We start from the raw sequence: 14,140 nt of genomic DNA on the forward strand, positions 1-14,140 counted from the left end.
GTCGAGCCTTGTTAGTGATTAGCTGTCCACAGGCAGGTAGTGAGGTCTCTTACGCTCACTGGGCTGCACAGCTAGGGAGGTAGCAGTTAGCATGTAGTGTATTTGACCCTGGTGATTTTCCAGAGAGGAATTATACTGATTTGTGGACTTGATATGAGGATGAGCATGATCACATTAAATATTGCATATAGCACTTGGCTGTATAGCCCTACATTGCATAGCCTTTGATTGACAGATGGTATTCCTGCCTTGCATTGCTTAGCCTTGTGACGGCTAGTGGTATTCATGGTCTTACTGATTTTTTTCGTATACTCTGATATCTCAATCATGACACCTGTCCTACATACATTTACACTGCCCTCTAAGCTTTCTATAAGCTTATGCACGATTGATGCATGCAGGTGATTTTAGGTAGCAATAGTAGCTGAGCAGGAGCGTGGAGCATGCCATGGACCTTTTGGAGTTGTTCTTATATAGTCTTTGTATTTCTCCCCTTTGAGCCTTGTACTTGTGAAAAGTTTAAATTCTTAGTGGATTTTGTAATGCTATTCCTGTAGTTATTTATCTGTGATTATGATGTTATGATCTTGGGCATGCTCAATTGAATCAGACTTATGTTTTAGAAATCCTCCTTGTAGGATCTCAGGATTGGAACCTGGTGAATGGGTGCTAGGAGCTGAGAATGGGGTACTACGGAGGCTGTCGCCGCCAGATTCGGCGATTATGAATTCTGTGAGTTTGGTTTTTGAGTTTAGGGCGGGACAAATCCCGACACTTGGGTGGATCCTTTGCCAGCGCTAATCTGAATCGAGTGTTGGTAAAGATCGGTATAAATAGAAAGGAAAAAAAAACCTAACCTAACCATTCTCTCCCCACCGCCGACTCTCCACCTCGGTCTCAACCCCTGAATCTCTCTCTCTCTCTCTCTCTCCTTGTAATTTTTGTGATTTTTTTCTATCCCATCTCCATTTCTGATCGAAAAATTCTCTTGATGCATTGATTAAACCCAAAACCCACTCAACCATGGTGGACGAAATATCCACCCTCCTTCAAGTCTCTCTCTCTCTCTCTCTCTCTCTCTCTCTCTCTCTCTCTCTCTCTCTCTCTCTCTCTCTAATCTACTCCTGCCCCTAAAATCTCTCCTTGCGATTCCGTTTGAACGCTTTCTCTTCCTCAGAAAAAAAATCCCCTTTTACTCCCAAGCATGGTAGCAAAAAAGGAGGGTTTGAGTTCATCCATCCATCCATTTTCTCTTCGTACATTATTCATTTCTCTAAAAATCATATCTGTATCATCTGGTGGTCGAAGATCAGACGATCATGATTGCATTTCCCGCTACCAGTGCTGTACAGTAGGTAACTCCAGGTCTTGATGTTGATTTCAATTGCGTTTCTACTCTTGTTTTGGGAAAAGAGAGGGAAAACCCTTATTTTTCTTGGATCCATTACAAGTGGAAAGAGGTTATCTTTTGGAATCTAGTTATCAAGCATGGAGGCTTTCATTAGTCATATTCCTTTTCCAAGTGAAGGGTGGGAGTTCTTTATTGGGGGCACTTTCTAAGGATCCTAAAATTTTAGCTTTGGGGTAATGATTCAGGACAAAGGTTTGAACTAATGTATTTTGTTTGGAGGGAATGATTTGGGAGGCAGGGACTCAGAATGTTCTCATCTTCCTTTTCCAACCTTATTTTGGTGATTTGCAATTTTCTATATTGATTGTTCTACTTTCTTATCTGAATGCTCCTTATTCTTAGATATAATCCGATTCAATATCCGATCCATTGACAGCCCTATTGAAAGATGGTGAGCAGGTATTCCATTACGCTTGATTTTGCCTTCTCAAGCACCCTCTAGTATTTTATCTTTGCCCAAGCTCTGGATCTGCAATAATCCCAATGTCTACTTCTTTCTAGTATTTTATCTTTGCATTTTTTAAGGGTAAAATAACTTGCACAAGTTTTACCTTTGCAAGGAAACTTAAAGTTAGTTGTTTTCCTGAATTTTCTGTTTGTAGTTATTTTACCATGGATTTCTTTAATAAGTGCAAATTCCGCTTCTAATGTAGATTGGCATATTTTTAAATAACTGATGCAGTTGTCTCTGGAAAGTGACATTCTTTGCCCCTCATGCTTTCAGGTATTCTATTACAAAGGCCTTCTGCATAGCTTTTGTTATGACCTTCTTTTCTATGTTTAATGTTCCGGTCTTCTGGCCCATATTATTGTGCTACTGGATTGTTCTTTTCATCCCGACAATGAAGTGTCAAATTCTGCACATGATCAAATACAAATACATCCCATTTAACATCAGTAAACAGGTGAGCTTGAAATAAATTTTCCTCTGTGGTAATTTTCATTATTTTTACCACCACCACAACCAAGGTAACTGCCACCATCAAAATGATAATATAGTTTAAAATATTGGTTTAATAGAACATATTAGTAGCTTGCAATATGTTATTTTTGAGTCGATTAATCTTTATGTACAATGTGGGTAGTTTTGGACAAATTTAACCATGCAATATGCTTGAAGGAGCCAAAACTTTGACTTGATGAAGGACATGGGAAGGGATTTTACCCAAAAGCAAGGGTTCGAGTGATTTCGCTAGGTACATGTTGTTGGGCTTCTATTCGACGAAGCTCTCTGCCTTTTAGAACTAGAGAAACTTTAATACTCTGGTAGAGCAATATTATTGATACTTTATTTTTCAAAACTAAAAGAAATTAAATTCGAAATAGAATTCTTCTGAAAATTAGATAAATGTTTTATTAATAATAAAATTAAAGTGGTGCTTAAAACCTCAAAAACTAGACCATGAAAAGTATAACTAACTAGAATATCATGAAAATTGGGAAATAAAAATACTGGTGAAACTACTGGGCAAGGTAGGTAAGGCTTTGTGGAGAATGGCTCCATTGGCGGGTCTGTGGTTACTTTGGAGAGAAAGGTTGTCGTTGCTTCAAAAATAGAAGTGGGCGAATTTTGGAGGGTGCTTGCAAAGGCGAAATCAAGAGTAATGGAATGGGCAAAAAGCTTCAAATGTAAGTGAGCTTTAAACAGGGACTATGTTGGATATGTGTATTTGGCATGGTCACTTTTATATGTTGTGTTTTTTTTTTTCACATGTATTTATTGTATGGTTTATATATGAAATGGCCCTTGCTAGAATGGAATGGTGGAAAAGGATTAATGTAGTCGACCCCAATTAGTTGGGATAAGGCTTAATGATGATGATGTTGATGATTTAGATGTCTTTGTATGAGGATGGTTCTTACCATAATAGGTTTTCCATGCATGCATTTCTACCTCTACTACTCAACTAGGCCTGACCGAGCTTCACTTTGGACTTATTCCTGCATTAGGAGGTATGGTTGCATGAAGTATTCATTAATAAATTTTAGTATAATGGATCTTCTTTTCTTTTCTTTTATTTTATTGTCGACATGTTTTTATGGACAGGACATATCTATATTTGGCAAATGATAGGGTATGTCAGTATATTTTTTCCATGTTCTGCATCACATATTTCAACAATGTACAATGTTTTTGTGACAGTTGAATCCATGGCCTGCATCACTTAGGTCATAACTAGGGAGCCTGGTCATTATGAATGGTAGGAGTTGTCATTAAGGTTTGCTTTTCTCCTCTTGATCAAGAGCCACATGTTTGTTGTTAGATTTGGTTGTGAATCTAAATGCAGCCCAAGTGTTTGAATTAATGTTAGTTTTTCGTTACAACTGAATATCAACTCGCAAACTTGTTTACTGAATGTGTTCTACATTCCTCCGCCTGAGTATTGTAGAGTAACCTTTGATCCCCATTGTGCATGGTTGTATACTTGTGGAATTCCATCCATTGACTTGACTTGTTGCCTCAGTCGTGCTAGTTTCCATCTTCCTTGCTAGATGGAGAAAGGCCATTGCAAGAACTTCATGAAAAAAAGGTATGTGCTTTGTTCTCATATCAATGCTACCATTTCATTCAGCTATTTGTTTTTTATTGACTTCAATGCTGCCATTTCACTCACTTATTGCTTAGAGCTTTTTTATGTCGAGTTGATATCTGGCGTGGTTAACCTATATTTGAAAATTTAAAATCAACAGGGAATTCTACAAGGTAGATTCAATAGAATTCAATAAAAAAATAAATAAATAATAGGACAAGTTGGATTTATTTTTTTTTAGTACTTGATAAATGCATTGATTTTTGTTACTTTTAATTCATAGATCCCAGTTGAATTAATTAACTTAGCTGTGTATTTTATGTTCATGCAATGATGTTTTATAAATGGGTTTTGTTGTACTATATGCTACTTCTTTGTACTTTGTATGCAATGATGGCTTCTTCTTTTTCTTTTTCTTTTTTTTTCTTTTTTTTTTTTCTTTTAAGGACTGTTTGGAATTAAGTTTTGAATTAAGGGAAACAAAATTGTTGAATTAAGCTTACATTTTTACACCTTCATCCACACAAAATCAGTACAGTTGTTTCTCCATCTATTTACATCAATTTGGATATCAATCAAGTGCGCTAATTTTTGGTTGCATGTGTTTTTTAAGGACTGCTTGGAATAGACCATATTCCTACAATTGTTAGGAAAATTAATGGACATTCCATATTTCTTGTATGAAATGGGATTAAGTCTCCTACTGGTTGGATGAGCTGGTGAAGATTGTATAGCGTGTGTGAGTGATTCAGGGTGCAGTTTTTAGTAGTACTGAAAGATAAAAGGGGGGTAATAAATCTCCAGTGATGGCAGGAGTTATATCTGCTTCACCCACAACGCCAGAAAGTGATCAAGACTGGTTCGTTGGCACAAGGCTAACTTGACATGTCATATTCATATTCTCATAACCCTATCTTCTCAATTCTTTTTTTTTTTTTTCCTTTTTAACAAACAATCACACCCCACCCCCACACATGCACTTGTTCATACCCAGAAGTGAAATCATTTCTTGCTGAAGAGTGAGCAGCAAAATCTGATTGTGCTAATTGTTTTAATTCTCTTAATCTAATTTTAAGCTAATTTTTCTAGGTTGATTTTTATCATCTTTCATTGAATTATATATGTTATTACATTATCTTCCTCATTAGATTCAATATCTCATATAGCTCATAGACCATCTCCTAAAGAAAGAAATTCCAAAAAATTGTGAAATTCTCTTCCCTAGAGGCTGAATTACTCTAACTAAAGCAGTTATATTTGGCCTCCTAATTTACTTTATGTTGTTCTTCAAAGCATTTGGTTTGGTAGGCCTTTTTTTTTTTTTTTTTACTAGTTTGGTAGGTTTGTTTTAGAAGGAATCTCTACAACTTTTGAAATGTTTGTGGAATGAGATGGTTTTCTTATCTCATGCTTAACAAGCTTATCTTGGCACTATAATATATAACAATTGAGTTGAGTCCTTTGAAACAATTTGCTTACGGGTTTTGTTTTCTTTCTTTTAGAGCATTTGCTTGATCCACTGCCCTTATCTATCAGCTCTTGCCATATTCAAGCCAAGAGTGCTACTTGGGGGAGGTTAATAGTTCATACATCTGATATCCTAAGTGAGGAATTCCAGGTCAGTTGTACTTGAAAAGGCTTATGTCATTTTTGTAAATGTTTCTATCTAATGATAGCAGTAGAAAGTTGTTGACTGGCCCACTAGAGCAACATCACAAGTGAATGATGGAGCTGTAGTTGATGCTGAACTTCGAAACGGGTGCTCATGTGTTTATCTTAAGACGGTTATGTTGGCATTTCACATACATGAAGTGCACCAGATACTAGAATGTGGATCCATTCTACCAAGCACATTCATTTTAGCAATGTTAAACAGTTCAATTGAAGATTTTCAGAGGATCCAAAGCTTGTTCGATGTGAGGAAAGGGCATAGGTTTTACAGTCCCAATCTTCAGGATTAGTGATTTAGCATGTTAGATTTGAACGATTGGCCTTGGAATTTCAAAAAGGTAGTCAACTGCACAGGTGGGCACAATGTGTTGGGCACCTTTTTTCTTCTTCTTCTTCTTCTTCTTCTTTCTTTGGAAAGATAAACTAGCTTATATTAAGAAACTAAAATAGGAGTACAACAAGATATTAGTCCAGCTAGCATAATCTTGGCCGGGCTAACGTAAACACCTTGCACCCAACAAACACGTATCACCTAGGTATCTATGCATTAATGTGGGGCCAATAAATGTAATGGAATTCAAGTTACAGCATTTGTTGCCTTGATAGTTTTTTACTTTTTAAGGACAAAGGATCAAAGAATTGATTGTTTTCCATGTATAAAGATTAGTTAAACTACTGCTAAACCTGGTAAGTTACATCAAGGACCTTGAACATTAACATGGTATTGATAGTTAATATTTATACCTTTGATAATTAACATTACAAGGATAATCAAATGGTCTAGGATTGCCAAAACATGGACAACCGACCAAAACACCATCATTTGATACCTTGTCTGTTTTTAACACTGACATTTATGGTCGTGTCTAAGTTTTGTAGTGTATCAATAACTGCAAAAAACATTTCATAGTATTAAAGCTAGTTGGTTCAATTTGTTATGGAAAAAAAAAAAAAACTGGTTGATTAAATTGTTGAATGTTGTTTGTTAATTGGCCCATCTAGCCATTGATAACTCTGTTATATTGTTTCAACCTTGTAATTAATGACTTGTTTTTTAATTCATTTATTCTATCTTTGTTAAATGCTACTTTTTGACTCTCTTTTTTTTTTACCCCTTGTATGCTGGATTTTAATCAATTGTGCCAAAATTTAGGCCTACAAGAACTTCACCTTTGCGATGCCACTCGTGCAACGAGTAGACCACAGAGGATTTTATTTATTTTTTAAAATTTTATTCCAAACCATTTTCAACTTATTGTTGTAAATATTATATATATATATATATATATAGTATGAAGTAATATAAATTTTGTTTAATATGCCATTTTAATTGTATTGCAACATTTTTTAATGTTTCAAATATTAAAAAATACAGGTTTCAATTGAATTATATATATATATATATATATATATATATATATATATATATATATATATATATATATATATATATATATATATATATATATATATATATATTTACTAGCCTGCGCTAGGGCCTCTCAAATTTATATAGCCCTTTTGAAGGCTTTCACCGGCGCTTGTCTAGATTTTTATCGGCGCTTTTCTGTTATAAAAAGTGTTGCTGGAATACTTTTACCTGTGCTTGGATAGACTTTTGCCGACACTTTTTTAACTTTTGTTGGCGCTTCTTCAGAAATACCAGCGGCCACCAAAAGCATTGGTAGAGTCAGAATGGGTGTCAGAAAAGGATATACAATTGTCGGCACTCAGACAAGTGTCGGTAAAAGTGTACTAGCGCCGGCAAAACTTTTGCCGACACCTACATTTACCGGCGCTTGCCTAGGGCCGGGAAAAGAGATGCCAACGCTTTTTTTTACCAGTGCTTTTGACTGCCAGTAAAAGTCCTTTTTCTTGTAGTGAAAGGAAAGCTATTAGTAGATAAGCTCGAAGTGGTAAATTCTAGAGAGAGAGAGAATGTATAGGCTCAGTGGGTTCATGTCTATTGTATAGTTTTTATTTATTTATTTATTTATTTTTATTTATTACTATTTTTATATATATAGGACTCGGTTTTCACTCGTCTCATAGGTGTGCAAGATTTTCCAGAATACATTTCAGGTGTACTCCCTTCTGAAAAAAAGAAAAAAGAAAAAAAAAAGGCACTAACCATTCAGGTGGGAAATCCTTCTTCTCTTAAGCCCGTGTCGGGCAGGCCTGTCTATGCACTCCTTTGCCCACTGGCACTGCCAGTGTGGCATAATACCAAGTTGCACCGGCGCAGCCTTAAGCTGGACCAGAGCATGGGTTTGTCCAATGAGTCTGAGGCAGCACCGTGGGCTGTGCACATTCAGTGCCAGCCAGCACACTGCACAACAAGCCCAGGTCATGCCACCAACACAAGGCACAGCGATTAATACGCTGCTTGTCATCTATATAGCATGAACGTAGTAGGCCCCACCATGGAGTTCACCCTTCTCGAAAATCTGGCTGGTTTATTCACTAGGTAGGCTACACCTATATGTTGAGCCAGAACATTGGCTGTCAATTAATTCTGACATGCGTGACTTATCTGATCAGGACCCACCTGATTTTTCTGCCAGGTGATCTTCATGGTGGGGCCTACCATTTTCATGGAACGGATGTATGTCCTGCATAAGTGGCATGTTGGTAGAAAAGATGGCACCTGACCACAAGTGGTGGTGTCGGTTGCCCGTAGGCTGATCCATTTCTTTTACCTAGTAGCATGAAATCAAACGACTGCTAAATGTAAACCATCAGCCAGTTGTACACTAACTTTTCCATTTTCACAGTAGATATAAAATTCTTCCTCTCAAACTAGTAAATCTAGCAATAATACAGGAGTAGATAATATAGGAAAGAGGTTTTCTTGTCCCACATGAACGATCTCTCTTGACAGCACCTCTATAGATGGTGGCACGTTTGGACATCACGGCATGGATTAGGTGGACCCTTATCTCGCACAAATATCAGGCTGGCCCACTCATCAAGCAGACAACACACGTGTGAAAACATTAAAAAGTTTAAAAAACTTGCCAAAGGTCCACATTCAACAAAAGGTTTGAGAGAACTTCCAAAGGGTCCCATGTCAACACAAATGTGGCCCAACTAATGATGAGGTGGCCCAATATTTTGGCCAACGGCAAGTCCACCTTATGCACGGCTCAGATGTCTCCATCCATACATAGAGCTGCGTGTGGAGAGAACGTACAAGTGGATCTAGAAAACCTCTAAAGAAAAATGTTGTCTCAAATCTTCATCTGATGATAGTAACTATCCATTGATCATATTTCAGAGACAATGGACCTGTCGTCTTCCTCTTTAATGTTGCCAATCATGCTAACAAGTTCTTTGATGGTTGGCCTAGCATCTGGTGAAGGATTAATGCATTTGAGGGCAACTTGGAGCAAGTTCACCATCCTTTCTTCACTCGCACCTTCTTCGAGTAGGCTCTTATCAAAGACTTCAACAGTCCATTCTTCTCTAACGACTGAATGAACCCACGTAGCCAAGTCAAGCCCACCATTTTCTGGCACCGCCACCTTTCCTGTCAGCAGCTCAAGAAGAATGACGCCAAAGTTATGTATGTCTGCCTTAAAGTGGTCATTAGTACCGTGGCCCATAAACGACATATGTTGGTTGTCCATCATTATCTCCATGAGGCCATACTCACTGATACATGGATCCATGTTCTTGTTCATCAATATGTTGGAAGATTTTAGGTTGCCATGAGCAATACCATTGACGTAGAGCTCTTTGTGCATGAAGGCTAAGCCCTCGGCAACAGAAGCTGCAACGTCTAGTCTGCTACCCCAGTCGAATATTTGGCCACCTTGGGTTCCTGTAGTACAACGGTAGAAAGAATCAATGAAAATATCACACATGAAAGAGAGAAATAATGTGAACACGTATTATACACAAATTTAGTCATGCAGGCATTCCTTCCATTATACCATTTTTTTAATACAGTTTAAAATGGAGATTTTGCTAATAGATGGTAGGTGTTATGGGTAAAATTGAAAAGAACTGATGCCTAGGGCGCAGCGAGGTGATTACCGAAGGAAGCCCCCCAAGAAGGGTCAGGGTACTGATCCGATGTGAGGTGTCAGCTCCAACTTCCGTTACCAGCCCAAGTAGCGGCCACAAATCCAGACTTCGGCTGCCGACCTTGGAGGTCAGCCCGACTGCCAACCTTGGAGATCAGCCTTGACTGACGACATCAGCCTTAGATACCGACCACAACCTCAGAATAGAAAACATCTAGAGGATCCTCACCGTATATGGGCGGGATTGCCTAGTGAGATCTCAGCCAAGGATCATGCCGATCATGGCGCGATCCGAGAAATATCCAAGGACAGATTCATTCTATGATACAGGTCCCTCTAGCTAATCCATCCCAACACGTAAGTGACGCAAATAGCTTATAAATAGACCCCCTACCATGGGAACAAGGTATGCACAACTACCCTGATCATACTACACCCACTGTGAGCTTGTTCTCCTGACTTAGGCATCGAAGGGTCCCCGGCCATCACTGGCACCCCATGTGTCTTCTTTGTTATCTATTACTTAACAGGTATCCAAAGACGAGCAGGGGGTGGAACAGGATCGGCCAAATTCTAACATCAACAGTAGGAAATCCTTTGCGCCATTGACACACGCACTTGGGTTGAGTGAATTGTCATTATATTATAAGTTGTATATTATATACAAGACTTGGTTGATTTAGAAGTCCTCCCACCCTATTATGGCCAGAAATTGTGACGTCGTGTGTTACAACTCTGATCACGTGGACAATTGGATAGAAGAGTCCACTGTGGATTTCATGCGGCCCATATGTCACCTTGATCAAATGATCACAACCATTAAGATAAGTGCCTATAAATGGATAGACCATCTCTAATTTACCATCCTCAGTGTGACCGTGTGCTAACTCTACAAGTCTTTTCAGTTCCAGACCGTGTCACCTTGATGAAGCGTGTTTCCTAGTGACTCGCCTAGAAATCTCATTCTGTTGAGTTGAAGTGGCCGAGTTCAAGTGGTGTTATAATGTTTTAAACTGACACTTAGTGACATAAGAGTCAGGCTTTGTCCCATTTCCCATGTGGGTGTTTGTATAGGTATCCATTTATAATCATCATCCAAGCATGCATTCATGCATTCGATGCAATTTAAAGAGTCACACCAATAGGTAATGAGATGAGGGATGGTATAGGCTTGGATGGTTTAAGAACTCTGCCAGTTAGGAATGAGATTATTCAAATTGAAGGTTATAAAATGGTAAGGATCAGAAGCCCGGTAAGGACGTACAGGAAGTAATAAGAAAAGATTAGATGAGATACGATTTAACTGAGGATAGAGTAGCAGAACAAGATTTATGTAGCTGACCCCAGGTACTTGGAATAAGGCTTAGACAATGACAATGATCTTATCACCAATGCACATAGTTCTAAAACTCAAAACTCAGCCGAGTCAAGTAGACTTGACAAGATTTTGACCCAAGTCATTATAAAAATTATCGGTTGTAAGCCTGACTCAACTTGTGTGAGTACTCTTTATATATATATATATGTATATATATATATATATATATATATATATATATATATATGGGCTCGACCTCACGATAAGCTCCGTGAGGTCGAGCTGTGTGGGCCCCACCGTGATGCGTGTCGACCATCAACACCATGCATTTAATGGGTCCCCTCTAAATTATGGGATATCCCAAAAATCAGCCGTATACAGAACTCAGGGGAGCCATACCATCTAAAATCATGTGAAGACATGTCAAAAACATATAAAAGCACTTGGTGGGGCCTCCCTGAGTTTTGAATGCTGCTGAAACTTGGTCTGAACCCTCATCCAAGTGGGATACACATAATGGATGGGCTGGATTTGTAAACCATATCTCGGTGGGCCCAAAAAATAATTATGAATGTTTTAATGGTGCACGGCCCCTCCCCACTTCTGTATGTGGTGTGGCCCATAAAAGTCACCGATTGACTTGATTTTTGAGACCTAGGCCCACAATGGAATGGTGCATCTAACTGATGGGGTAGATGTTCGAAACGCATCACGGTGGGGCCCACACAACTCGACCTCATGGGACGGTCTTGCGAGGTCGAGCGCATAGTACCTTTTCCATATATATATATATATATATATATATATATATAAGAAAGTAAGAAGGGGTTTCAAATACAAGACCTATAGTAGACCAAGAAACCTCTACAACCAAGAAGCCAAGCACTATTCCTTGGCATTAGCATCCCCTTGTATTATTTTTATACTTTATCACCGCACATAACTATTTAAAATATTTATGAATAATACTAATTGAATTATTAAATATTGAGTTTGAGTCAAGTAAAGCCTTGTCTAATTAATTGTCGAGTCAACCTGACTCAGCCAGACGTCGAGTTGAGTTTTCGAGTTTTTAGACTACGTGAATGCATACAAATCTATACACTAGAAGTTATCTGAGAAGTTGAAATAAATGATGCCACCAGAAAAACAATCTTAAGCTGGAAGTTGTGTGAATGAACATACCATGGAGGAGTTTGAAGAGACTCCCATTCCGTTGATATCCATACACCACAAGCTTCTCTTGCTTTGAGCAGTAAAAGGCCAAGAGAGGCAATATATTTGGATGCTTCACTTGGTCTATCTTCTCCATCCTCCTCTTGAATTCTTCACTTGAAATATCCCAATCTTTAATCCTCTTCACAGCCAATGCCACACCGTCTTCGAATATCACCTTGTAGAGGCTACTATATGCCCCTCTTCCAAGCAGCTCTGCAGGAGCCTTTAGCAGGTCTTCGAACCTCAAGTCCTTCATTGCTGAATTCTTGGGGATGATCATCGACATCGACACCATAGTACTTTCGTTCGACATCGGGATCGAGTACTCAGATTTACTTGCCTCCGTTTTATAGTAGAGAGAATCGGTGCTGGCTTTGATGTCTACTTCCATGGCTCCCTTCTTTTCAGAATCCACCATCTTGTAGTCAGGTGTCTTCTTTCCCTTGATGAGGGAGAGAATAAAGAAAACGACAACAGCCAGTCCTAGAATAATATAGCCTATGAACATGAGAACCTGTTGTCGTGCCGGAAGGTTTGAATTTGGACATTGCTTGGAAGTCGGCTTTCCACACAATTCAGGATTCCCCAAAAAGCTGCTATCATCGAAACGACTGGGCAGTTTGGGAATCGGACCGCTGAAATTGTTGAAGGAGACATTGAAGTCCTGAAGGTTGGAGAAATCGAATGTTGGAATTTTCCCAGTGAGATGATTGTATTGAGCAAGAAACGATACCAGGCCCGAGATCTTGGGTAAATCCGGCAACTCACCTGAGAAGTTATTTTCATAAATAAAGAGCCTCTTCAAATTATTCAAGCCTGGCAGAGTGTCGGGGAGGTGCCCTGAAAATTGGTTTTGGTTGATATAGAGGTGGGTCAGTTGCTGACAGTTTTCAATATCTGGCTGAAGCTCTCCATGGATGAAATTGTTTTGAACACTCAAGACACCAAGAGATTGGATGGTGCAGATGGATCTGACATCCAGAGTCCCTCTGAGGCCTAGGCCCTCGAGCGCTAGTTTCTTAATGAAAGAAGATCGGGGATCGCAAGTGATACCTTTCCAGCGATCGTCGCATGGATCAGAGGTAGAGTTCCAACCGAAGCTGGGAGCAGCTGAATGGTTGCCATTGGAGAGACGCTGAAAAAAGGTGAGGAGGGTCTGCTTTACTTCCTCATCAACTGAATTCGATATGGGGAGAAGGAGAATGAAAGAAATAGAGAGGACCCAGATATGGATTGTTTCCATTCTATTGGAATTGAATCTAAAGATGAAGTTGCAATAAAGATATGAAGTGGGTCTTTTATAATAAGATGGAGCTGAAAGGGAGACTGCTTTGTTCAAATGATAGATTTTGAGCATTGATTCCCTCCGAATGAACTGGAATTGGATCTCTTCATGAAATTGTTGTAAATATATGAAGTGGGCATTTCAGAAGAAGATGAGAGATTGAAAATGAGATGGGTTTTGCAATGGAATAATTCAGAGAGGCTGGTTTTTCAGTGGGAGTAAGATAGGAGGTTTTTCCAGAAACATATATTGGTTTTTTTTCTGTGATTGGTTTTGAAGAGGTTGGAGTGAAGATAAGAGGAGAATGTATTATAATACAAAGAAAGAACCAAACGCAGAAAGCCTATTTGGGCTGATTTTCCAAGAGAGTTTGAAGTCTTGTGGGCGGCCTTGCCGTTTGCCTTTCATGAAGCCAAGTAGGACGATATATAAAAGTTTGAAAATTGGGAAATTACTAAAATGAGCTGTTTTTAGAAAATAATTTTCACTAAAAAAAATTCCTTAAATCCATTTAAAATAAATCCCTCCTTTTAAAGGAATATTATACAATAACCGTGGTGTAACATAATGTAGTAGACTGCCCATAAGCAAAGGGCAAGCAGTGGATAACGCCACTATTTTAATTTTTCTTTTCAGGACTTTTTCCCTAAAAATACTGTTTAAGGTATCACTATTTCA

General features: G+C 38.6%; 1 protein-coding gene and 1 long non-coding RNA gene across 4 annotated transcripts in view; both read right to left on the minus strand.

Moving 5' to 3' along the window:
- LOC131258218 (uncharacterized) overlaps window positions 1–14,140 on the minus strand; it is a 103,962-nt gene that overhangs the window by 63,160 nt on the left and 26,662 nt on the right. The gene's annotated exons all lie outside the window — the stretch shown is intronic.
- LOC131258216 (probable inactive receptor kinase At2g26730) lies at window positions 8,345–13,867 on the minus strand. The gene is made up of 2 exons (XM_058259357.1): window positions 12,145–13,867; window positions 8,345–9,436 (listed from the first exon to the last, which is right to left on the minus strand). Exons 1-2 carry the CDS (start codon window positions 13,532–13,534, stop codon window positions 8,880–8,882), a joined length of 1,947 nt encoding a protein of 648 aa, XP_058115340.1. The 5' UTR covers window positions 13,535–13,867; the 3' UTR covers window positions 8,345–8,879.

The sequence above is a fragment of the Magnolia sinica genome, chromosome 10 (genome assembly GCF_029962835.1).
Source record: "Magnolia sinica isolate HGM2019 chromosome 10, MsV1, whole genome shotgun sequence".
Taxonomy (NCBI): domain Eukaryota; kingdom Viridiplantae; phylum Streptophyta; class Magnoliopsida; order Magnoliales; family Magnoliaceae; genus Magnolia; species Magnolia sinica.